At 54.4% G+C, this 23125-nt stretch overlaps 1 protein-coding gene across 2 annotated transcripts in view; it reads right to left on the bottom strand.

Annotated features, from left to right (window-relative positions):
• The window catches only part of SLC29A3 (solute carrier family 29 member 3), a 40198-nt gene that overhangs the window by 2857 nt on the left and 14216 nt on the right, over positions 1–23125 (bottom strand). For both annotated transcript variants that reach the window (XM_047702997.1, XM_047702998.1), the window contains 3 exons: positions 14537–14619; positions 7339–7565; positions 3009–3171 (listed from right to left, as the gene is read on the bottom strand). In XM_047702997.1, coding sequence (XP_047558953.1) covers positions 3009–3171; positions 7339–7565; positions 14537–14619 — 473 coding nt within the window. The remainder of the gene's footprint in view (positions 1–3008; positions 3172–7338; positions 7566–14536; positions 14620–23125) is intronic.

Below are 23125 nucleotides of genomic sequence, written 5' to 3'. Positions count from 1 at the left end.
TTAAATATAATTTTTCTAAAATTATAAAAATAGCACAAGCTTGATGCAATGAACTCAAAATACAGAAGGAAAATGGTTGACTAGAACGAGTACGGCCACCTCTGTCTGGTCTCACTCCTTGGAGGTCCGGATGGTTAAAAATCTGGTGTGTATGGCTCCGTGGATGGGCAAACGTCCCCTCTCCCCCCAACCACGTGTCCTTCCTAGTTCTGTTTCTTAAGCAAAAGGGATCAAACTATACACATTGCAAAACTTCCCACAACAGGGCAATTCCTAAATCTATTATATAAATAATGTATACAAATGTGTTACATAACAGCCCAAATAACATGCAAAACTGTGATATACACATGCGTGCCCATAATTGCATCTAGAACAGTATCTTGTGGCCAACTGTTAACATGGAGACACGTGACTCAATGCCTCTCTGCTGGGTGGCATACTTCATTGTATGCATATGCAATTTAACTGCTCCCCCGCTGATGGACATTAAGGTTAGCTCCAATCTCTCTCTACCATGAATAATGGTGCAATGAAGAGTCCCACACAGCCTTGCGCCTGTATGCTAGGACTTCAGTAGAGCAGATTTCTAGAGAAGGAACTTCTGGATCAAAACGTTTGTATCTTTCAATGGAGTATTATGCAGCCATCAAAGACCCAGAAGTCTTGCCATTTGCGATGACGTGGATGGAACTAGAGGCTATTATGCTGAGTGAAATAAGTCAATCAGAGAAAGACAATTATCATATCATCTCACTGATATGGGGAATTTGAGAAACAAGACAGAGAATCACAGGGAAAGAGAGCAAAAAATGAAAACAAGATGAAACCAGAGAGGGAGACAAACCATAAGAGACTCTTAATCTCAGGAAACAAGCTGAGGGCTGCTGGATGGGGTGGCTGGGGGATGGACAATGGGGAGGGTATGTGTTATGGTGAGCGCTGTGAATTGTGTAAGACTGCTGAATCACAGACCTGTACCCCTGAAACAAATAATACATTATATGTTATTTTTTTTAAAAAAGCTTTTCTTTAAAATTTTGTTACTCTCCAAATAGGTAAGACCAATCTGTCTCTGCTCTGTAGACTCCCCTGCCCCATCTCCAGTCACCGGTCCTGTTAAATCTTTATGCGGTCATTGGTTTCTTCAAAAACACTGACCACAAATTATAACCATTGGGTTAGTTTATGTTTTATCATTTGGCTCCTTTGTTAAAAGCTCCCTGGGGCAAGTACCATGTTTGCCTGTTTCCAGCTAGATCATCACACACAGAGTAACCCTTCAAAATAGAATTATAACTAATAAGTCCATAAAGGTATCTTTCCCTCCATATCCTCAACACTGATATAATCAATATTTTCAATTTCTGCTACTTTCACCAGAGTAGAAGACACTTAGGTGGCTTGGCCTTGCCATCTTGCTGTGTGACCTTGCCTGAGTCACTCAACCTCTCTGGGCCTCAGATGCTGAAAGCCAGGAGACATAGGCTGACCACATGACCACATCCCAAACAGAAAGCTTGGTGTGGGGTTGGGAGAACAGTAGCTCAGTGATGGCTGGGTTCTGGTATCAGCCCCCCTCTGTTTCCCCATGTGACATTAGGCCAGGCATGCCCCTCTCTGAGCTCAGTTTCCTCCTCTGTAAGATAGACAGGTCCTGCAGCCATGAGCTTCTGAGGCCCCTGCCAGGCCGCCCATCCTAAGTGCTTACAGGTAATAATCGAGTCGGTAAGAGGGCTCCTCCTCCAAACCACTTTCCTGTGTGATGCTGAGCCAGGCACTGCAGACTTGAACTCTGTCTTGTTCCACAACCGCTATTTAGGGGAAGGAGTATTCTTACTTCCCCTTAGACTCAGTGGCAGATCCCGGCCTGAAGTCAGCTCTCAGAGGGCTCCACGCCAAGTTCCCCTGATCAAACTTCTTCCTCATCAAGCTCTTCCACCTCTGTCTCCCGTCGCCCTCCCCGAGCCAGCAGCCCCCCGCACTGCCTGGGGGTCCGTTCCTCCTGGGGGCAGCGCCCATGGGCTCCCTTTTAACTAAGATTTAGTCTGAGCAGCCCCAGGAGCCTGGCTGCCTCCGAAGCTCCTTTGTCTGATGCGTTTCTGTAAACCCAGGAGTCTTGACCAAAGTTTTAATCAGCAGAGAAGAAGCTTCCATGGGACAAGCATAGCCCCTGGGTGTTCTCTGTCTCACAGGCTCAGCTGGAAAGGGTTTTGTGAGGATTTCAGTTGGAAAGTGAGATTAGAAACGAAGGTGACCAACCGTCCCCATTTGCTGAGACTTTCCCAGTTTTAGCACCGAAAGCCCCTCATCCTGGGAATCCCTCAGTCCCAGGTGAACGGGGAAGGCTGGCCACCCCACTGGAGACACACTCATGTGAAGCACTATGAAACAGTACACAGGGACACAGCAGGAGTGCTGGGACCCTCCTGCCTTCTGCCCATTCCATGACTCAAAAATGGTGCAAAGGGCACAGCTCTGGAAACAAATCCGGTTCAAACCTGCGTCTGCGATTCACTAGGTGAGCAGCCTGGACACATCTATTAGCTGACAAAGCCTCGGTTTCCTCATCTGTAAAATGGGGAAGGGCGGTAACAACTGCACACAGAAAAAGTGAAGAAAAGACACACAGGGCGTAAATGGCTGAGCTCAGCACCACCAGGCAACACGGGTCCCCGCGGGAAAGGGCAGAGCTAGGACCTGGGCCTCCCCAGCTCTGCCAGCTCGCCCACTGTGCGGTCACAGGCTGGCCCCCTGGCCTTCTCGGGCTCCGTTTCTTCACCTGCAGAACAGGGCAAATGATTCCTGCCTCTCCTACATCAAATACGATAATGGATCAGGAAATGCCTTGACAAGAATAAAATGCGAGAAAAAGTTGAGGGCTGTTGTTAAAAGAGCAGCGAGAAGCACGAAAGAAGTGCAGGAAGAGGTGGGGGAGAGGCCTGGGGAGACGGCGGGTACAAAGAAGCAGAGCTGGGGGAACATCCCGACGGTGAGGGGGGCCTCACCTGGCGTACTCCAGCCGCGGCAGCAGCAGGTAGAGCCCGACACAGAGCCCGAGGAAGACGTCTGCCGTCAGGAAGAAGGCCAGGGTGCTGTCCGTGACGTCGCTGGACGCCGCCAGGTCCACCAGCAGGGCCACAGCACTGATGGTGCCCCCCATGGCTCCTCCTGCAGGGAGCACAGGAGGCCGTGGAAATGGGGGGGGGGGTGAGCCCACCTCCCTGAGACTCGGGCATGCCCCCGTCCGCTCAGCCTTCATGGAACGGGGGTAGAAACTCTCCCTGCTTGACAGAGATGCTGTAGTCCTTAGGGGGCCCTGACGCCTCGGCAGACATAGGGGGCTGGGCAACCGTGAGCTCTGAGTCTAAGAGGGTATCGGAGGTCATGTCCCCAGCCCAGGTTTCCACTGATGGGCTTGTGGGAGCTGCAGCCTGAAGGGGCAAACGCCCTCCAGAGTTTCACCTTCACCTCCATCTCTCTTTACTGCCCTTCTTCTAGGGTCAGCAGTTTTCTACTGAGGGATGGGACTTCTCAGAGAGCTCCTCTCCAGTGCCCTCAGCCCAAGCCACCACCAAGCAAACTGGATCAGAGGTTCAGGGAATGTTCTGGCACAGGCCCACCTGTGGCTCTGAGCAACACCGCCCCATCCCGGGAGTCCTCATTGGTTACAGAAACCATGTGTCACCAGCCCGAGAGCTCACGGAGCTGACCTTGTACCCCGTGGGAAGTGTGGCACACATGCACGTGAATGTGGTTGCACATACAGCACACACACGTGCTCACACTTTCTCATACACACTCACACACACACACACACACACTGCTGTGCTATAACACTCCTACACACAAACTCACAGTCACAAGCATGCAACCACCCTCCCACATGAAATGTTCTCTCTGGCCAAGGGCTTTGCCATGTGATCCATGTGAAAATAATGTCACCACCATTGACCACTACCAACAGAGGAGGTGGCACAACTTAGTGGACCCACGGCTTTGGGAGCCAAACAGGTGTACCTCTGACCCTTGACCCTGCAGCTTGTTCACTGCGACTGGGGAGGCTAACACGACCCCCTGGAGCCCCAGTGTGCAGGTCTGTAAATTGGGACTAACAAGCCCTGCCTTGAACAGCTGCTGTGAGACCTGAGCTCATGTCTGGAAAGGTCCCATACATAGTCGGCTTTCGACAAGTGTCGGTCCCCTTCTTTGCTGCAATCACACTGTCACTTCTGGGAGGCAGGGTGGGGAGATGGGGGGATGGACCTTACTTCCCTGTTGAACCCTCACAACCGTGGGTAGTCAACCTGTGCTAGGCAAGACTCAGAGGTTAGACATGGCCGTGCGTGCCCCCAAGTCATTTACTCCTCTCCACCTCTGTTTCATTGCCTGGGAAATGGAGCTAATACTCATCCTCCATCCCCCGAGGTCTGGTGAGTACGTCGCACTGCCTGGCTGAATGAATGAGTTTGCCTGCATTGACAGCCAGGAGGCCAGGATACAGATTCTCAGGGAGACAAGGAGGTAGGTGACTGCAGGCAGCAAACAGCAAAGTGTTCTGTGTGGGCAGGGACAGCCCTGTCATTGTCACGCAGATGTGACCAGGTGGCACTCTCTGCTGGGTGCTGCTCAGAGCAGGAGCCGAGAGCAGAGCAACGGTTGAGGTCCTCACCCACACTCTGCCTAACCCCTCTGGGATCCTGACCCCTCTGACCCCAACTCTGCTGGGAACAGCCCACCGCCTCCCACCACAGATCCTTCCTCCCTAACCTCCCTGTGAGCTTTATTCGCGTAGGTGGGGCCGGAGATCGGGATTTGAAAGGACAGCAAAGAGATCAAGGTTAGCACAGCGAAGACAAAGAGCAGACTCTGGAACCAGAACATCTGAGTCCCATCCTGATTCTACCTCTTCTGGCTGTGTGGCCTTCAGCAAGTCACTGAACCTCTCTGTGCTTCCATGTCCTCAGCTGTAAGATGGGGATGTTACTAATGCCCACATCAAAGGGCTCTTACGAAGATAAAAAGGATCCTGAGCCCGAAAGCCTTGAGAATGTTGCCCGGCACAGAGGAGTGCCTATGAACCTCTCAGATTCCCGATTAGGTGTTTGGCTATTTCTGTCCTTCCTACATCAAAGCAGCAACAACAGGGTAAACCCCTTGCCAAGAGGGTGCCAGCTTCAGAGAAGCTGTAATCCCCACCTGGATGTTTTGTTAAGAACTGGAGCTCAATTTGAGTAAGACACTTGCCGGCTGCCTAAGGAAGAGATCTTAACATCACCGCCTATTGATTTCCCTCTCTCTCCCCAACTTGTAGGGAATTTACAATATTATCATCAACAACAAACCAGGCCTCCGGGAGCTCATCTTTCATGACTCCCTACTTTTATCTCATCGGTTATGGAAATACATGCAAATGAGGGGCTTAAAAAAACACCAGTACAAAACAAATGAATTGTTCCTCGGATGCCTACACACGCAGAATTCACAGATGGGTTCCTCTGGTCCAGAAATAACGGGGGCTGGGGAGATGGCGTTGGGGCCTCTGGGAGCTGGGGCCACATCGGATTTTCCAGGGTGAGGGGCGCCTGATGGCTCCTCCCAACCCCCTGCCGAGTGATGACACTGGCTTAGGGCCTGGGGTAATCAGTACCGGAAGTGTGAGAGCCGGACTTCTCCACTTTTTCAAACATGGAATTTCTGAAAAATTCACAAGAGAGTCCCCTTTTCGAGAAGATTCCCGGTGGCCCGATGAACCCAAAGGACCCCCTGCCAGCATAAATAGTGGGTTTGGTCACTGGTAGACAGGTAGCCAGCAAGGTGGTTGTAAGGAAAAATACATCTGCCGGCAGGATGGAGGGAGAACACGGGTTTCTCTCTGAGACTCAGGTGACAGACGAGATCACATCCAGTGCTTGGGGGCCATTTCCCTCAGGCTAGGCATGTCCTTCTCAAAGCCCTGCTACAGGCATGTTGACTGTACTCAAGAAACTTAGCCACGGGCCCACTTTCATTTTACTTTAGACCCAAGGATTTCCCCGGACAGAGCCAAAAGCCTAATCTTATGTCCAAAATGGCAAACAGACTTGAGCTCACATCTGAACTCTGATCTGCAGGTAGGAACACCGCCAGTGCTGAGCTGAGAAGGGATGGGAGGCTCGGGGGAGAGAAACGGATCTATTAGTGATGTTCATGGACACAGAAGAGATTCTTTGTGAAATTCTTTTCAAGTGGGCCAATGCTTATGACCCTCCTTCACACAACAGGGACGTGCTCGATGCTGAACACAGCTGCTGAGTTCCCAGTCTCATGTTAAGGGACGGTGGTCTTCTGTGAAAGCACAGATTCTTACTGACCCTACTCCTTTTTTTCTTGCTGGGACATCTGAGCGAGGGAACAGAGCTGCAAAAGGCCTGGACCACGGGCTTAGGATCAGCATCAAACTTCAGCCAAAGGAGTTGACCCAAGTGGTGCATCTGCGTTTCCAGAGACGGCCAAAGTTCAGGGTCATGGAGGTGCTTATTTGCTAGGCTATCGGCTCCCGAGAGGCTGGGTCTGTTCATCTTTGAATCCCTGGCACATAGTAGGTCTTCTATAAAATGAGAAAGGAAGAAAAGGGGGAGAAGCTAAGAGGAAAGCAAAGGAAAGAGAAGGCAGGGGACAGGAGAAGGCGAGGGGACGAGGAGGAAGGGAAGAAAGGAATGCTGTTGTAGGAGATGCACTCGGTAGACGGATGTGTTTGCCGAAAGGGGCTACAACTGGCTTCCCTCCCAGCTGCTCTTCTTACAGGATGATTTTCATGCTCTCCCGCTGATGCATGTGGGTCTGTGTTCTCTCCCCTCAAAGGCCCGTGGGCTCGTGGCTATGGTGGGCGTGGCCATAAATGGCTTCCACATCTAAGCTATGAAAGGAAATAATGTTTCTGCCTGGGTCTCCTGGGATGCTCACTCTGGTGACCCAGGCACCATGTCCCAGGGAAGCCCACCAGGCCATGCCGAGATCCCGGTAGAGAGGAGCTCCTCAGGCCCCAGGCCCCAGCCTGGCTGAGTTTCTCAGAGTGGGCCCTCCAGCCCACAGCTCTACTCTGTCGGCTAATGCCGTGCAGGGCAAAGGAGAGCTGAGCTGTCCCTGCCGACTCCTGCCCAGGTTGCAGATCTGTGAGCCAAAGACATGACTCCTATGGTTCGAAGCCACTAAGTTTTGGGGTGCTTTGTTACCCAATAATAGACAGTGCAAATAGAGCTAACACTTGTTGCCTTTTCTGGAAGGGTCACTGCCTGTCCCTCTGCATGACCCCCCAGGTAGACTAACCTGGTCGGCTGTCTGGAGGCCGGCTCTTACCTGATATCAGCGCCTGGGAATTCCTCATAGGAAAGGAACCTGTCATGCCGAAGACGCTGCTGTTGAAGATGGTGGAGGTCCCGCTGAGAATCGCCATGCAGATGATGGTGACAGCAAAGAAGCCATAGCTCCAGGAGGAGGTGTCCACCTTCACTAGTGCAGTCATCACCAAGAAGATGGCCAGCATGACAGTCAGCGAGGCCAGCACACGGACTCGAATCGGAACCCTGGGCGGGGTGGGGGGATGCCAGAAGCGGTCACAGATCCCCTTGGGCTGGTGGGGAAGGTTCTTAAGGGACACTCTGCAGCCGGGAGGGCTGGGCCTGAATCCTGCCTTCCTGGCTCACTAGCTGTGTGGCCTTGGGTCAGTGACTCCGTCTCTCTGGTTTCAGTTCTTGTGTCTGTACAGCAGGGAGGAGGATGGATCCACCTGCAGGGGTGGTGGTGAGGGTCTCTGGAGGGGAGCGTGTGGAGTGCAGGGGCAGCATCAGCTCAGGGCAAATGCTCAGTGGATATTGCTTCTTTTCATCTTGTTGTGAGGTTCAAGGACATGACAGGAGGTCTCAAGGCAAGCCCTTGCTCTCAAGCTGAGCTCCCACTGGCTTTGGCTAGTGTTTCAACAAAGTCACCACCCTCTGGGCTTCCTTCTCCCAAAACTTAGCAGTGGCGGGAGGAGGGAGACGAGCAGTAAACCAACACCATCGTCATCATAGAGCAATAACCCAGATAGCACTAAACCCGTGCCAAGTACCCTTCGGAATGTTTCTACATGCTGACTTGTTGCCTTCTCACGCCAGCCCTGCAAGACAGGCCCTCTGACCGTCCTGCAGGTACAAGGAAGGAAACTGAGGTCAGAGATGCTAAAGAACTTGCTCAAGGTCACTCACTGTGACCCCGAGAGGACTGGCTCCAGTCTGTACTCTCAGAAGGACACTCTACGGCCTCCCTGGAAGGAAGGGAATCTGGGTGGTCCAGAACAGGCCGGGGCAGAAGGATTCTCCTGCTACGGTTTCAGCTGTCACAGGCAGCCGCTGACGCCAAGCCAGAGCAGCCCTGGGCCATCCCATACCCACAACGCAAACCACACGCTCCTCTGGGCCCCCAACTGCCCAGATGCTTCCCTGAAGGGAGGAGCAGGGAAGGCTGGCTCTCCAGGAAACTGCACATTTTTATTCCAGGGAGAGAGAATATCATGGAAAGGGGCTGTTTAAATCATCAGATTAGACTAAGCTTTAAGCCGGATTGGATATTTGGTTAATTTTCCTGAGAACCAGTGGGTGGGGGCTGGGAGAAAAGCCAGATTAGTTATACACACATAAAAAAAATTTTATAAAAAAGAAAGACCTGAAAGGTAAAAAAAAAAAAATGTATCTACATAAATATGTACATAAATAGGTGTGAAATGATGAGTGTGAGAAGCAAGGATTTTTCAAAGTGCTTTTGTGGCTCCGGGCTAACTGGAGTTTTCTCTGATCTTAGTTCTGATCCTCGCTGGAGGGAGGGCAGGTGCCACCTCTGCTGCATAAAGGGTAGAGGGAAGCCTGCGGATGTGAAGGGGCAGTTCAAGGTCTCGGTGTGATTCCGTGGGGAGCAGGGGAAGAGAACCCAGGTCTGCTGAGCCTCCGCCCAGGGCTATCTGCCAACATGCATTCTCTCTGGTGTCTGTTATGCAAACATTTATCAGATAGTTCCGGTGTGTCAAGCCACCTGCTGGGTGACCCCAGCCCCGGTCAGGCATTTTGCTTTAGTGTGCACAGTGCTCCACCGGGAGGGCCCCAGGGCATTCTGGGTGCATCCAAGGGGGTACAAAACCCAGCCTGAGGGTCGTAGAGTCTTTTTGGAGGAGGTACCCAACCTGGAGTATAAGGAGTGTTGGGATGTGAGGGCATGTGTCTGGTGAGAGGGGACATGGCATGTGCAGGGACCTGGCCTCGGACTGCAGGCGAGATCGAGAGCAGAGGCTGGAGGGAAGCTGAGCCCTATCCTGGAGGGCCAGGTCCAGCTGCTAAGTGCCAAGGCTTGACCCTCAGGGCAGGGTGTAGGGTACATGTGCAGGTTTCGTCTGCCAGCATCCTTTCCCTGAGGCACACTCTTTCTTCCATGCCAAGTTGTTCTGGAGAGGTGGCTGGCCACCTTGTCCACCCTGACCAAGCCACAGATGATGGACACATGATGACTGGGTCTGGGGTAACTGGAGTGTCCTGTGCCACAGGGGCAGGTCACTGGTTTGGGTTTGGGATTAGCATGTGAGCCAGGCAGGGCCAGTGAGGGCCCTCCAGGACTAAAAGGTGGAGAGAAGCTCCTTCCCTGCCATGACCGAGTTGGGGGCTGCTGGTTGTCACCTGGCCAGCTGCATGGAGAGAGACCACATTTGGGATGAAGCCAGGCAGACACACACAGAGCCTGGGACAGTGCAACAGGACAGCCCTGGGCACATACACGATCTCCTAGATCCAGCAATGTGCACCTACGTGTGGCAGCAGCCCTGATTTTAGTTTTCCAGGTCAAGAATGAGAAAACCCTTTTTGTGTCTCTGTTGTTTGTTACCAAGAATGCTAACGCACACAAAGAGGCACATCAAGACTTCTAGCTGGTGGGCGACCTGCCCATGCACCATCCCTCTACCTCGAAGCAGGCCGCAAGTGACAGGTAATTAACATCTCCCAAGAGCAGCTTTCAACCAACAATGGGGAGGGGGGGGGAAGTGGGTGGATAAACACCCCGGCTCCCTCCCGCTCAGGTGTGCCTTCCACACTGGGTCCCAGAGTCCCCAGGCAGGTCAAGGTTGGTCTCTTTCTGTGGGAGCTGGTTTGGTAAGGCATCCTTTATTGGCTGCCTTCCCCCTCATCGCCTGCCTCCATTCTCCTACCTTCACCTCCCAAGTAAAGGGCTCACACTTCAAATCCCTGTTGCAGGGGCTGTTTCTAGGAAACCCCGCACCATGATGCATCTTCCCAGGGTCTGCAGGGGCCTCATCCTAGGCAGGAGCTGGGGGGCAGCCAGGTAGAGCAACTGGACCCCTGGGGGCCCAGAGTATCTAGTGTAAGTGCACACCAGCAGTCCTGGAAGCTGGTGGTTAGGCCTACCTCTGACGCTCAGGCTGGTTCTCCACACTCAGCCGGGTCGCACAGTGCCTTCCACTCTCCCAGCAGCTGAAGCTGCCCCATGCCCCAAAGATAAGAGCCAGCAAGAGCTCAGAGCCTGGGTCAGCATAACATTCCCTTTTACAATTATAAATATTAAGATAGTTACAGAGAGAGAGAGGGTGGCGACGGAGGCCAAAAAGCTTTACCAGATCCCTGGGGCAAGAAGGAGGCCCAGGGCAGACTAGAGACAGGAGGAGTGCCGCCAGGACAGTGCTCTGTCTTGTTTTCCCCTGCCCCCCCCAGGGTGGACAGAGGGCCTGGGAGGGAGCTGGTGAGTCCCCGCTGGACCACACAAACTGACAGGCAAGGCTTATTAGCAGTAGAGGGAGACTTTCTGCTTCTTGACCCCACAAGCATGGCAGGCAGACCACTGGAAATACTGAGTTTCCAGCCAGCCTCAGGTGTGGGCTCTGCCTCTAACCACTTCCTCCCAGCCCCGGTGAAGATGAAGTCCATGCCAGGAATGCTGATGGTGTCCCAGGAGCTCTCTGGAGCCTGTCCCAACAAGGTAATTAGTTGCCCCTACAGGAAAGTTGCTCTGGAGGGAGCTGGGGGACTGCTCGCCCAGCACCCCCAGGGCGGTGGGAGGTGAGGAGGTAAATGCCAAAGGCAGGAGCAACGGAGTCCCTGCAGGTCCCTTGCCTGCACAGGCCTCCTACTTGCCGGCAAATCACCTGCCACGTGACCCATTCTGCCCCAGGTCCTCAGGGGTCCTGCGTGGGGCTCTCTTCAATGCCCACGAAGCTTTATGAGATGTGCTACATGGAACCCACCCCACATGCAATAACGGGGGCGCGCTGCCTCTCTCTGCTTCTTCCACCTGGGCTGAGAGAATTGCGGGGGGACAGGGACATCGTCAAGATGGTAGAGACAGTCTAGACAAGGGCTGCCCTGGTGTCAGCGGTTCTGCTCTGGGGCAGGGGATGGCCGAGACAACTGCTTCGGCCCCGGGACCCTGGGCAGGCCACAGGAATGTGAGATTCTGGGCAAGGGCTAGGGCTGCCAGCTTCCCTCCCCCTTGTTCAGGACCCCAGGGGACTGATTTCTTCATAAGTCTCTCAAATGTAAATTCTACTCATAAGTATTTATGATGCTACAGATTTAACATAATAAAACACTTGGAGATTATGGATGAGCCAGTCAGAGAAAGCCAGGGTTCTCCAGGAGGGGAGAAAAGGAGACGTTTCAATCTCGCACATTAAATAAAAAACAGCTTAGCCGCAAACCATCTTCCCACAGCCCAGAAACAGACGGAGGCCCGCAAGCGTTCCCCACATTGCCTTCATCCCTCTCCTACAGGGAGGAGGGTAAGGGCAGGCCCTGGGGTGGGCTGAAACTTCTGGAAGAAGCCCTATAGTGCTGAGCCTTCACAGCCAGCTCCCTGCCTGACTTTGGGAGGGTGGCTACCTGGGCGGTCCCCTGTCCCCACTGCAGGCAGACCTAGACCTCCTTTACCACCTCCTTCCTTCCAGCTGCCTGAAGCCAGGGCAGAAGGCTCTGAGGTGTGGCTCTGGCCACAGGGAGGAGCTGGGGGACCCAGAGTTTCCAAGTACAAGTGTGGGGCAAGGAGGGTCCCAGTTCCCGTCTGGACTTACCCTGTGAATTTGACCTCCGTGTGCCTATCTTCCCATCTGTAAAGCAAGGTACTGAGTTTCCCGCTCTCCAGCTGTTGGGAGGATTAAAGGAGACAAAGCTCTGAGGGGTACGAGTGCTCTGGAGTGCTACCTGAGTGTCCTGAGGACCAACCTTCCCTGTTGCTGAACACTGTCCCAGGCCGGCTTCTGGCCTGCTGGATCTCACGACCACAGAGGACGCACAATGCCAGCCTGGGCCAGCCTGCACTGGTCCTGTGGTCTTGGGTATAGCTCCTGACTTCCCCTTGGAAAGGGGCTCATGTCAGGGTCTCCCTCTCGGGTTATTGTGTGTCACCAGGCATCACCCCTTGTTATAGTTCAGACACTGGCACCAGATCTGGAAGGGGGTGGGGGCTCTCACTTACATGAGCCTGGGCTGTCTCCGCTGGACAAACCTGTGTCCCCAGGCCAGCCAGGCAAGTAGACAGAGAGGGTCACAAGAAAGTCTTAGAAAGGAGGAGGTGGTGAGAGACCAAGGGGCCCTCCACCACCTTGGCTGTCACCCCCTCTTCCTCATCCTCCTCCTTTCTGTTCCCTTCCCTTCTTCCTGCCTTCTCTCCTACAGCTCTTCCCTCCAGGGACCAGGAGTGTGGAGGGAACACTTGGCCCTGCTCTGAGTTCCATTCCTCCACTCATTCCTCCTGGGGGGGGGGGGGCGTGCTCTGGAGGCTGCGCCCCACCTTTGAGGACATGGAGGGTAGCCCTGTTTGCCAGGGGAAGGCAGGAGGAGGCAAGGTGAGGGTCAGCAGGCTTATCTCAAGGCCATCTGAGCCCCAGTGTGCTCTTTGCCCTTAGAGCCTGTACTTTGGTTTTTAAATGGGTACAAATTCTTTGTCTCTCCTTCCATCGACAGGTGGGTCTACATCCCCTCGAAACCAAGTGACCTTGGGGAGTGCTTGCCCAGCCACGTCCGGCTTAAGTGACACCGTGCGGCCACAGAGACTAGCTTACAGAAACCATGTAGCTTCTGCCTTGCTTGTTCAAGCACCTGCTCTTCAGCCACGAGACGGAAAGTCCTACTACCTGAGACCACCGTGCAAGAGACCATGGGGAGGGGAGGGGAGACGAGAGGAGAAGGAGATGGGGGTCAGAGAAGGGCCAGCAGCTCCAGCTGCACTGTCTGCGACCACATGAGGGGCAGGAAGACAGAGCTGCCAACTAGCCGGATGGCGCCCAGATCGTGAGACAGACTCATACTGTTAGTGTTTAAACCACGACCATGCTTGGGGATCACTTGAATGCCACGACAGATAATTAATTGCAATAGCCCCATTGCATAATACGTTTGGAAGGACCAGTCTATCCAGGCTTAGCCCACATGCTGCTTCTCTCCTCCCGTGCTCAGAGCAGACCCCACCCATCAATCCCAGCACACTGCCTGAGGCCAAGACCTGCCTCAGAGACCTGTTCCACCAGAGATCCAGGCCGGTACTGCAAAGTTAGCAGAGCTGGGTAAACCTGATTGGCCAAGGGGGATCTAAGGTTCCAGGTGGCTGGGTCCAGAGGAGCCCAGGTTCCTATTGGTAGCTTAGGGGAAATGTGGGCCAAGGAGCTAGGGCTAGTGCTCCTGCAAACCTCAACGGAGAACAAGAGTCCCCTGGTGGAGTCCAAGGGCCATGCTAACTTGCCTGGCTGTCTCCTGCGTCATTTCTTCCGCCACAGCGCAGCCATGGCGCTCTCTCCCAACCCCTACTCTAACACAGTGTCAGGAGGTCCCCACAGGGCCTCTATGAGTAGTCAGCACATGAGCTGGCGGCCCATTCCATGGAGCGAGAGCCAGAATCATGGGGAGCCAGGCTCTTGACACTCTCAGAACTGCTTGCAGGTGGGTCCGTCAGTTAAGTGTCTGACTGTTGATTTCAGCTCAGGTCATGATCTCAGGGTCGTGGGATCGAGTTCTGCGTTGGGCTCTGCGCTCAGTAGAGTCTGCTTGTCCCTCTCGCTCTGCTCCTCCCTGCCGACTCTCGCCACCTCTATCTCTAAAATAAATACATTTTAAAAATCTTAAAAAAGACCAGCTTCCACAGGTCTTGCCCACCCCTCCCCCCGGGCCCACCCCCACCATCCACATGCTGGCCTCCGGCCACACCGTCTGCAACTCAGGCAGCTGGTAACAGACAGGCTCCCCAGATGGAAAAGGAGGAAGAGGAGGGTCCCCACATGCCTGCTGCTGGCTGCTGACACAGGGTCCTAGCATGTGGCTGGGAAGTGAAAGTCCAGCTCCCGGTCCTGGCTTCCCTCGACGGGGCCCTGGCTCGCCTGTCTGACCTTTCGGTCTTTCCTGCCGGACTCCTGCTTGGGGGCATGCCCCTGCAGCAGCTGAAAACCAGCAGCCCACACCAGCAGCCATGAGCGACAGGCACTGGGAGAGGGCTGGAGGCACAGGGCAGGGCTGGCAGAGGGAGGGACGTGGCCTACCTGTTGACGAGCAGGAAGTTCGCCATGAGGCATAGCACGCTGGAGACGGTGGAGGCAACGGTCAGGTAGCTCTCAAAGTAATTCTGCAAGCACAGAAGTGAGGGGGCTGCTGATGTCACCACGGATGGACGGGAGGGCTCCCTGGAGAGCAGAGACCGCGCCCCTCCCCTCCCTACTGTCTTCAGAAACCAGCGCGTGATGGACAGGTCTGCTCCAAGATGGTGTGGCCCTGCCCCATGGTGACCTACGACCACTTACTAGGTCCCTCAACAGACACCAATACAAGCCATGCGAAGTGCTGGGGACGTAAGTCAGGATACGACATTGTCCCTGCCCTCAGAGAGGCTCCTAACGGTCTGCAGCCCATGCTCTCCCCTCCTCTACCTGTCCCACCCACGGACAGCCAGTGTGGACAGGACCCAACTGTGAGCACATGCACACGGTCAGGACGTGTCCTGCCAGCCTGCTCTGCCTCCCGCCAAATTTCAGTGATCCAAATGCGCTTTGTTATGACCCAACCACATTCCAGTGTTCTTGCCACCAAGTGAGGCCTCTTAGAACTACACCAACCCTGACACCCGTGGGGACCCTTTGTTCTGACTCTGGATTTGCCCCCTCAGGAGAGATGCTCCCGGGACGTCAAGTGGGAAATGGCTCCTAGACTGGCCGAGAGAAGAGAAAAGGGCATTTTTTTCTGGAAGCGGGTGCCAAGTACTCCAGACGAAGCATGCAGGAGACCATATGATGAAGAGCTCCTGATCAGAATGTGCGGGAACTTATGGCTAAAGAAACTGTATGGCAATTGTGCCCAGTTCTCCAAACTCGGAACTGTCCACTCACGAGGACAGATGTTACTGCGTATCCGTTATTCCTCAATATACCTGTCTTTTAAAAAAAAAAAAAAATCAGGAAGGGCTGACATATCTTGGCTTGGGTCATTGTCAACTCATGAACCCCAGGTTGGTACTGATTGCGGGTTCTAAGCCATGAGAACAGATCACACGTATTAAGCATTTCCTGTGTGCCCAATACAAAGGCTTTTTATTAAATACACTGTTCACTCTGAAAAAGGAAAAAGCAACTGTGAATGTTCTCCTCTGGAAAGCTCACAAAATTGGACTTAACTTAGGCAGTGTTTTGAGTCACAAATGTGCCAAGCGCAAGGGACAGGCGTGCAAAAGCCTCACCAGTGCACAGAGCACTGTGGCAGTTGTACGGATCACGACAAAGAACGAGACACGCCTCCCGGCCACTAAGAAGGAAGCATCCCACTGGGAGTGTAAGATAGAGTGTGAAGGTATTTCCATCTCAAAACACCACGGGGAGAGATGTCAGAATTTTGTGGGTTTTTTCTTTTGTTTGTTTTTTTTGCCAAATCAGAGGTAGGAGTGGTGAGTTTTAGAAGGGGTTCCGGGTCAGGGAGTGGGACCAGGGTCACATGAGAGAATGGGAAGGAGTATGGGTTTGGGGAAAAGTCCCAGAGGAGGTGGGATCTGAGTCAGACCTTGATACGGACAGTCAGATCTGTCCTTTCTGGGAGAGTCTGATTGCAACATGGAGCCCATGAGAGAAAGATATCATAATGAGCTCCTTCTGGTCTGAAACTGATTGTTCCAGGGTCCCTTTTTAAAGCCTGCCGAGTGCTTTGTGGTCTTTGAAATCTGCACCCTGAATATCAGGTAGTGGTGGCCGTGCAATTAAAATGGTAATCAGAGCGACTGCGGGCCATCAACCATGAACCTTAGAAACAGCCTCCCTCCTTTGAGGTGCCACCTCATTGTTCCTGCCCTGATGGGCTCAGCAGAGCCTGGACTGGCCCGAGGCACTCAGTCAATTACGTCTTGACACAGTGGCTGAGCCTACGTGAGGCCAGGCAGGCAGGAACCACGGAGAAAGGCCCCAAGGAAGAGACAGCCGCAGGTGGGGGCCAACCAAGACAGCCCCGAATCTGAGCCCCCCTCTCCACCCCCACGGGGGGTCCCTTCAATTCAGTGGCTGCTCACTCGTTCCATGCAAGTCTATGAACAACCACTGCATGGGACGCAGAATCTCTGTCTTTGTTTTTTTTGAGCAGGCTCGGGTTCCCTGAACATTTTAAGAATGGGGATTTTCTAGGTAATTGAATGTTCTGGTTTGTTGATATTTAAGCAGAGAATTGTCCTTTTAATGGTGAAAGCTCTTTAAATATTGACAACGGAGTAAGGCTGGAGTAAGGCTCTGCCTCCCTTTCTGTTGACGGAGCCCATTTTCTTGTCTTTTGAAAGAACATGCAGGAGGGGCGGAATGGACTGGACCGTGGCCTGTTTCTCTACTGGCACAGACTGGGGACTGTAGACGGTTGCGTAGGCTGACTCAGCACACCCCATGGAGTTTTGGTTTTGTTTTTTTTAAACTTAGTTCCTGATATAAACCTGTTGGGGGGGCGGGTAACTTATTTGATGCTTTTGCCTGTAAGTAGAGTTCTAACAAAACGTGGTGAGCAGATTCTCTAAGGGGCCCCCACAGTCCCAGCCTCCTGTGCTCACACCCTTGTATGGGATGCCCTCTGCTAAGTGTGGGTGGGACCTGTGACTTGCTTCTAGCCAAGAGAATACAGCAAAGGGGCGGCCATACACAACAATGCATATGGGACAACGTTACAGGAGATGTAGCACCTGTCTTCTTGGACCCCCCTTTTTTTCCTCCCTTGATGGCTCTGAGGATGCAAGCGGCCATCAGGGGAACCCCAAGTGGGAAGAACTACAGGTGACCCCTGGTTGCTCAGAGAGATTTCTGGCCAACATCCAGCAAGAAACTGAAGCTCTCAGTCCTATGACTGCAAGGAACTGGATTCTGCCGACAACTCAAGGAAGCCTAGACGTGGTCCTTCTCCAACCGAGCCTCCAGGGAGACCGCAGCCCCAGCTAAGCCCTCGATTGTGGCTGTGTACGACCCAGAGACGAGAAGTCCATCCAGCCGTGCCCTGACTCCTGGCCCACAGACACTGTGAGATAATAACTGTGTGTCATGTTAACCCTGTGGAGTGTGTATGTAGCATTTTGTTACACGGCAATACATCCTTTTTTTTTTTTTAAATTTATTTGACAGACAGGTCACAAGTAGGCAGAGAGGCAGGCAGAGAGAGAGAGGAGGAGGAGGCAGGCTCCCTGCAGAGCAGAGAGCCCAATGCGGGACTCGATCCCAGGACCCTGAGATCATGACCTGAGCCGAAGGCAGAGGCCTTAACCACTGAGCCACCCAGGCGCCCCACGGCAATACATCCTTAATGAATGAGGGTTGTGGGCAGCTGAGTTCCTATCTATCCTAAAAATTATCCAGAGTTTTTTGCATGTTGCTGACTTCTTATAGTTTACATTCAGTTTCTCGATGAAGACAGGGATAGTTCACCGTGATCTCGTCAGATACGAAGACCAATGTATCTGCCCATGAGGGAAACAAAGGTTATACTTGCAGACATCAGTCCCCTTAGCCTTTCCTCATTGAATCCTTTGCTGAAATCAGGCTCATTTTGTGCCGATTCCAAGAAACAGGACTTAGCTTCCGTGCCACCCCAGATCTGCTCACTGACTCGGGCCATGTGCCTTGCCACTCAGTCCCACGGTCATAAAGCCACTGCTGCCCCTGCCCCCAGAAAAGGAGATGACTCCTACGGAGAGACCCCTGTGCTGCGCACTGCCCGGGGTCCGGTGATACTCTCTGAAGTGGGGACAGGAAAAGCCCCAGGACATATGCTTTGACCAAAGAGAGGCAGGAAATGGGAAGGAGACAAGAGATAAACTTCTTGACTTTCTTCTCCCCCAGTCAACTGGTCTACAATGCGGGGCGGCCCCATGTGGCTTCATGTGGCTTCTCCAGATGCATGCTGGGCGCCTGAGCAACCGGCTGTGTTTTGTTGCAAAGCTGTGGCCAGCCTGCATCTGCTCTCTCCCATCCCTACCTCACTTCTCTTTTCCCCCACTCTTGCTTCCCTAGGACGGGGCACCTGAGATGGTATTCACACACAATGGGTGGCCTTGGGCTCCTTTCTAAGAAACATTCAGCAGTGAAGGCCCTAGTTTCCATCCTGGACTGTGCCCTTGGCAGACCAGTAGCTCGTCTGTCCTTTCTGCGTTTGTCTCATTCGCCTGCAAGGGATGTTGGGGCCCCCTTCTCCCATTTTATTCCAGGCGATGTAAAAACATTTGAATATTGGTTCAAACACATTGGTAACCATCCTGCCCCCTCCAAAGCAATCCGATCTCATGTCATGCAAGGTGTGGGGAGGATTCATGCCACAATTTGCCCGCACTTGGGCCTGGTTCCTAGGAGCTCCCTTGAGAGGCTCTGTTGTTATTACCACACCATGTGTCCCACGTGATTGATGAACATGGCCTCTACCTCTAGAGGTGGACCCAAAGACCCCAAAGGCCAGTGCCGGACATGCAGGAGTGGAGGGACAAGGAGAGCCCCGGGGCAGGGGCACTGGGCCACCTCGGGTGAAGGTGGAGGCTACGCCTTGCACACCCACAGGGAGCGCCAATCCTGAAGCAATGTGATGAATGAAGCCCCTCACGGTCGTGCCACAAGGCAGCCCTGTTTCTACGGTCCACGGAAAACCTACGTCCTGGGGGGTCCTTCCCACAGGTAGGAGACACTGTGACGTAGCAAGCAGGCAGAGCTGGGAGACAGGTGGGAGCTGCAGGGCAGGGCACGAGGGGATGACGGGGCCTCTCGGAGTGGGGTTCTCTGCCTTGGCCATCAGGAGCCCCAGAGGCTGGTCATCCTACGGCTGTCTGGCTGGCCGGCAGCCGCGGCCCACCCAATCAGCAACCTGTCCCGTAGTTCCCTGAAGATGTGGCCACCCCCGTGTGCCCCGCACCGTGCTGGTGGCTTGGTGTATGCCCTCTGGGAGCTTATAGTCTGGCACCGGCCTGCAGCTAGAGCACAGGGGACACAAGTTATGGAGGAAGGAAGGAGGGGTCTGGGGGTGCTTCCCACAAGAGACCCTCTTGGACCCCAGCCTGAACAGCTGGGGGAAGTTTGCCAGATGGATATGGGGAGGCGGGGAGAGAGCCTGCACTCCAAGTGGCGGGAGCAGCACATTCAAAGGCCCGGAGGGCTGCTTCTTTGCCAGTTGCGACTCAGACACAAGTGCCTTTATTAGAACAGACTTCCCAAGGCCTTCCTTGATATCGACAGGAACCAAATGTACTGTGCAGTGCATTCAACCCAGACATCCCAGGACAGGCGGCCACGGAGCCACGGCACTCACCCCTCCCTTTCAGGGTGCTGATAGCGGACAGCAGTCCCACCAGTCACTGATCTGATTTCGCCAGCCTGATGGGAGGCGAGGCCCAGCTGAGGAAGAAAGAGGAAAACTTCTGCTTCTTGTGTATCTCCTCCAAGCTCCCCGCCCTCCACCATCTCCCAGCAGGCTGCAATTCCCTGGGGCTTGGGCAGGGCTCAGCCCCCAGTTACCTGGTCACGCTGGTCACACTAAAGTCATCCTTGGCACAGGGCAGGTAAGCCAAGTGGTGTCACAGAAGCCCCACAGAGTGCCAGGGAACTGCCAGGGAACAAAACGGCCCCCAGAGACCCCAGTCCCTTTGCTCTTAACGCAGCCTGTAAGGGAAGGCAGAGCTGGGTTTGCTCCCGTTTTATAGATAAGAAGCCTGAGGCTAACAGGTGGATGAACCACACAGAGGTGCCTGCCTGGCATGTGCTGGTGGCAGATCTTTTGATGCAGGGCAGGGCTGGGGGGACATTTCGACGCTCCAGCTGAGGGAGCCTGCCCCACAGACTCACAGGCTCAAACTCTGTCCCTGGGACTGCGCCATGACACTGAGGACCCAGTGGCCAGCACTGGCAGCCTACGGGCCTTCCCAGCTGTGAGTAGCTGTCAGCTGCAGACTCCAGGGTCCCATCAGGGCGGTGTCTTCCCTCTGCCCCAACCCTCATACTTGGGTGACCTGCCCAAGCCAGCGAATGATGGGGTCTGATTTCTCTCCCCTCTGCAGTTCACTCTCGGCTCCTTAAACTCCACGGTCCATTCCCCAGGCCATTTCTACAGGGCAATGGTTCTGAGTAGAGTTAAAAGGAAAAAGATCCGGAGGAGAAGAGCCCTTGCTTCTGTCAGCCACCAGAAATGGACAGACACGGTCCGCTGCGGAGCACAAAGCACGGTCCAGAGGACACGAGCGTCGGGAAGAGCCAGGCAGGCTTCCAGCTTACCCCTCACCCGCACCTGTGCTGACTCCCCACAGAGCCCTGCCCCACCCCCAGGCCCAGTGGAGGCGGGACTCAAAACCCAGACCCCCGGTAGGGCGGGGTGCCTGGCAGGTGTCGGGGAGCCCCACTCTGGCCTGGGTGCGGGACGCCTGATCCCCTGGTGATGGAGATGGGAAAGTCATGTTCATCTGTTCCACTCTGGCCTGGCTTGAGAACACAGCAAAGGGGAGAGCCGCTCTTCAAACACAATTTAAAAACCCACCAGGGCCAGCTGGCCAGATGTGAGGCCCATTTTATGAGAGGAGAAACATTTCCCCTCCTCCGCCACGCTGAGCGGCTCCGTGCTAAGCATCTCTTCTGGAAGAATTTAATTCCGGGCTCAGCGTCCAGGTAAAGAGGTTTCTTCGGGCAGGGAGGCCCCAAAATGAGCCCGTTTATCTCTGGCAGGCCCCGGTTTAAGCTGCTTCTCCCCTGAATGCTATTTGGGCACTTTGAAATAAGTGCAGCAAATTAGTCACGAGCTGCGGCAGGCTAACCCGCAGCCCAGCGGCTGGGAGGCTGCCTCGTACAGCCCCCACCTCGAGAGCTCGAGAGCAGAGGCAGCTGGCTCCTGCGGGGCGAGAAAAAGCGATTCAGGCCCGGGGGTGGCAGCTCGAGGCAGCAAAGCGTTACCTGGATCACAGGGGCATGAAATTAGCAGCCGAGAGCAGGCTGGAGCCAAGAATAGTTTGCTGCTGCAAACTTGCTGCCTTCCGACTGCGGAGCTCTCCAGCCTGGGCTGCGGCAGGGAGGCGCCCTTGCCCTGGCATCAGCCGGGAAGGGAGCAGAAGGCAGGTGTTCCCCAGGGGTGCAGCTGGAGTCCTGTCGTTAGGTTCCGAGGCCCTGTGTTCGGGGACACTGGCCCAGGAAAGCTAATTGGGTTGTTGATGAGCTGGGAGGGCCAGCTGGAAGATGCCTGTTCCAGGGCCTGGACAGGTGAGCGACACAGGAGCCCCCATCCACCCAGGTGTGATAGGTGGCCAGGGGCCCAAGGGCAGAGCAAAGCCAAGTCAGAATCAGACAGGTAAGGTCCTGAAAGATGCTAGCCAGATAGACCCAGCCATCAGACCTGTGCACACGGCTCCAGGCTCTAACAGAAGCCCACTAAGTCTCCGCCTCGTGGACCATCTTCCGCCCCGGCTCCCTGGGGCCTCTATAAATCTTGGTCTTTAGTGGCCTGGAGGCCCTCATTAGCCTGCAATCCTTTTTTACACCTTCCTGGAATCCCTCCCAGAAGATAAGCAGAGTTGCGAGATTGACTGGAATGAGCCTCCCTACGGGCCCTGCCTCTGTGTAGAGCCTGGTGGAGCACACCTTTTCTCCCCCAGCCTTTGCTGACTTCCACGAGTACCATGAATGCTCACCCTCCATGCTTGCTTTTTCTCTCTCTCCTTCGCTGCTGGGCCTTCCTTCTCGTCTAAGGAAAGAAAAACCTCTGACCTCATGGTTTTCAGCCACAAGGCCTCTCCTTCCCTTTGCCCTAAACCCCCTAGACAGGCAGCCCATGCCTTCAGTGCTCACACCTTGCCCTCTCCCAGGCTGCTCTGGGAAAGACTCCTTCAAAGGGGCCTCTTTGCAGCCGACCCGTTACTAAGGCCTGGTCATGCTCCTGACATCACGTGCCCCCCGCGGCTGTAGTGGGCTGAACAGTATTTCCCCCAGTTCATGTCTCCCCAGAACCTCCGGATGTGACCTGATTTGAAACAAGTCCTGGCAGACATCACCAGTTAAGATGAGGTCATCCTGGATCTGGGTGAGCCCCAACCCAAGGACAGGTGTCCTCAGAAGCAGGAGAGGGTGCGCAGACAGAGACCTGGAGACAGCCATGTGAATAGAGGCAGAGATTGGAATTACACTGTCACCAGCCATGGAATGCCAAGGACTGTTGGGAGCCCCCAGAACCTGGAAGACGCAAGCAAGAGTCTTCCCAGAGCCTCTGGGGCAGGCATGGTCCTGCTGGCTTCTTTGGGGCTTCTGGCCCCCAGAATCCTGTGACTAAAACACTGCTGTTCTGAGCCACCCAGCTCTGGTGTCTCAGCCACTAGAGCCGGCCACAGGAGCCAGCCATAAGAGTCGGCCACACCTGCCCTTCTGTGGCTCTGTGCCTAAACTCCCAGGTCACCCTTCCTCCTCCTTTCCCTCCTTCCCCTTCCTCCCCCACCTCCTTCTTGGCAGCTGGGCCCACCTCACTCTGCCACCAGAGGCACCTCCTGAGCCCCACCCCGACTCTCCTCCATCCCTGTGCCACACTCCTGCCTTGGGAAGCTCATCACCCCTGGCTTCCATGAGCCCCATACCTGCATCTGTCCCTGCCTCCAGAACATTTTCACCACCTGCCACCCA

Source organism: Lutra lutra, chromosome 14 (assembly GCF_902655055.1).
Source record: "Lutra lutra chromosome 14, mLutLut1.2, whole genome shotgun sequence".
In the NCBI taxonomy this organism is placed as follows: Eukaryota; Metazoa; Chordata; class Mammalia; order Carnivora; family Mustelidae; genus Lutra; species Lutra lutra.
The sequence above is the reverse complement of the archived record's forward strand: the minus strand, read 5'-3'. Positions and strand labels throughout refer to the sequence as shown.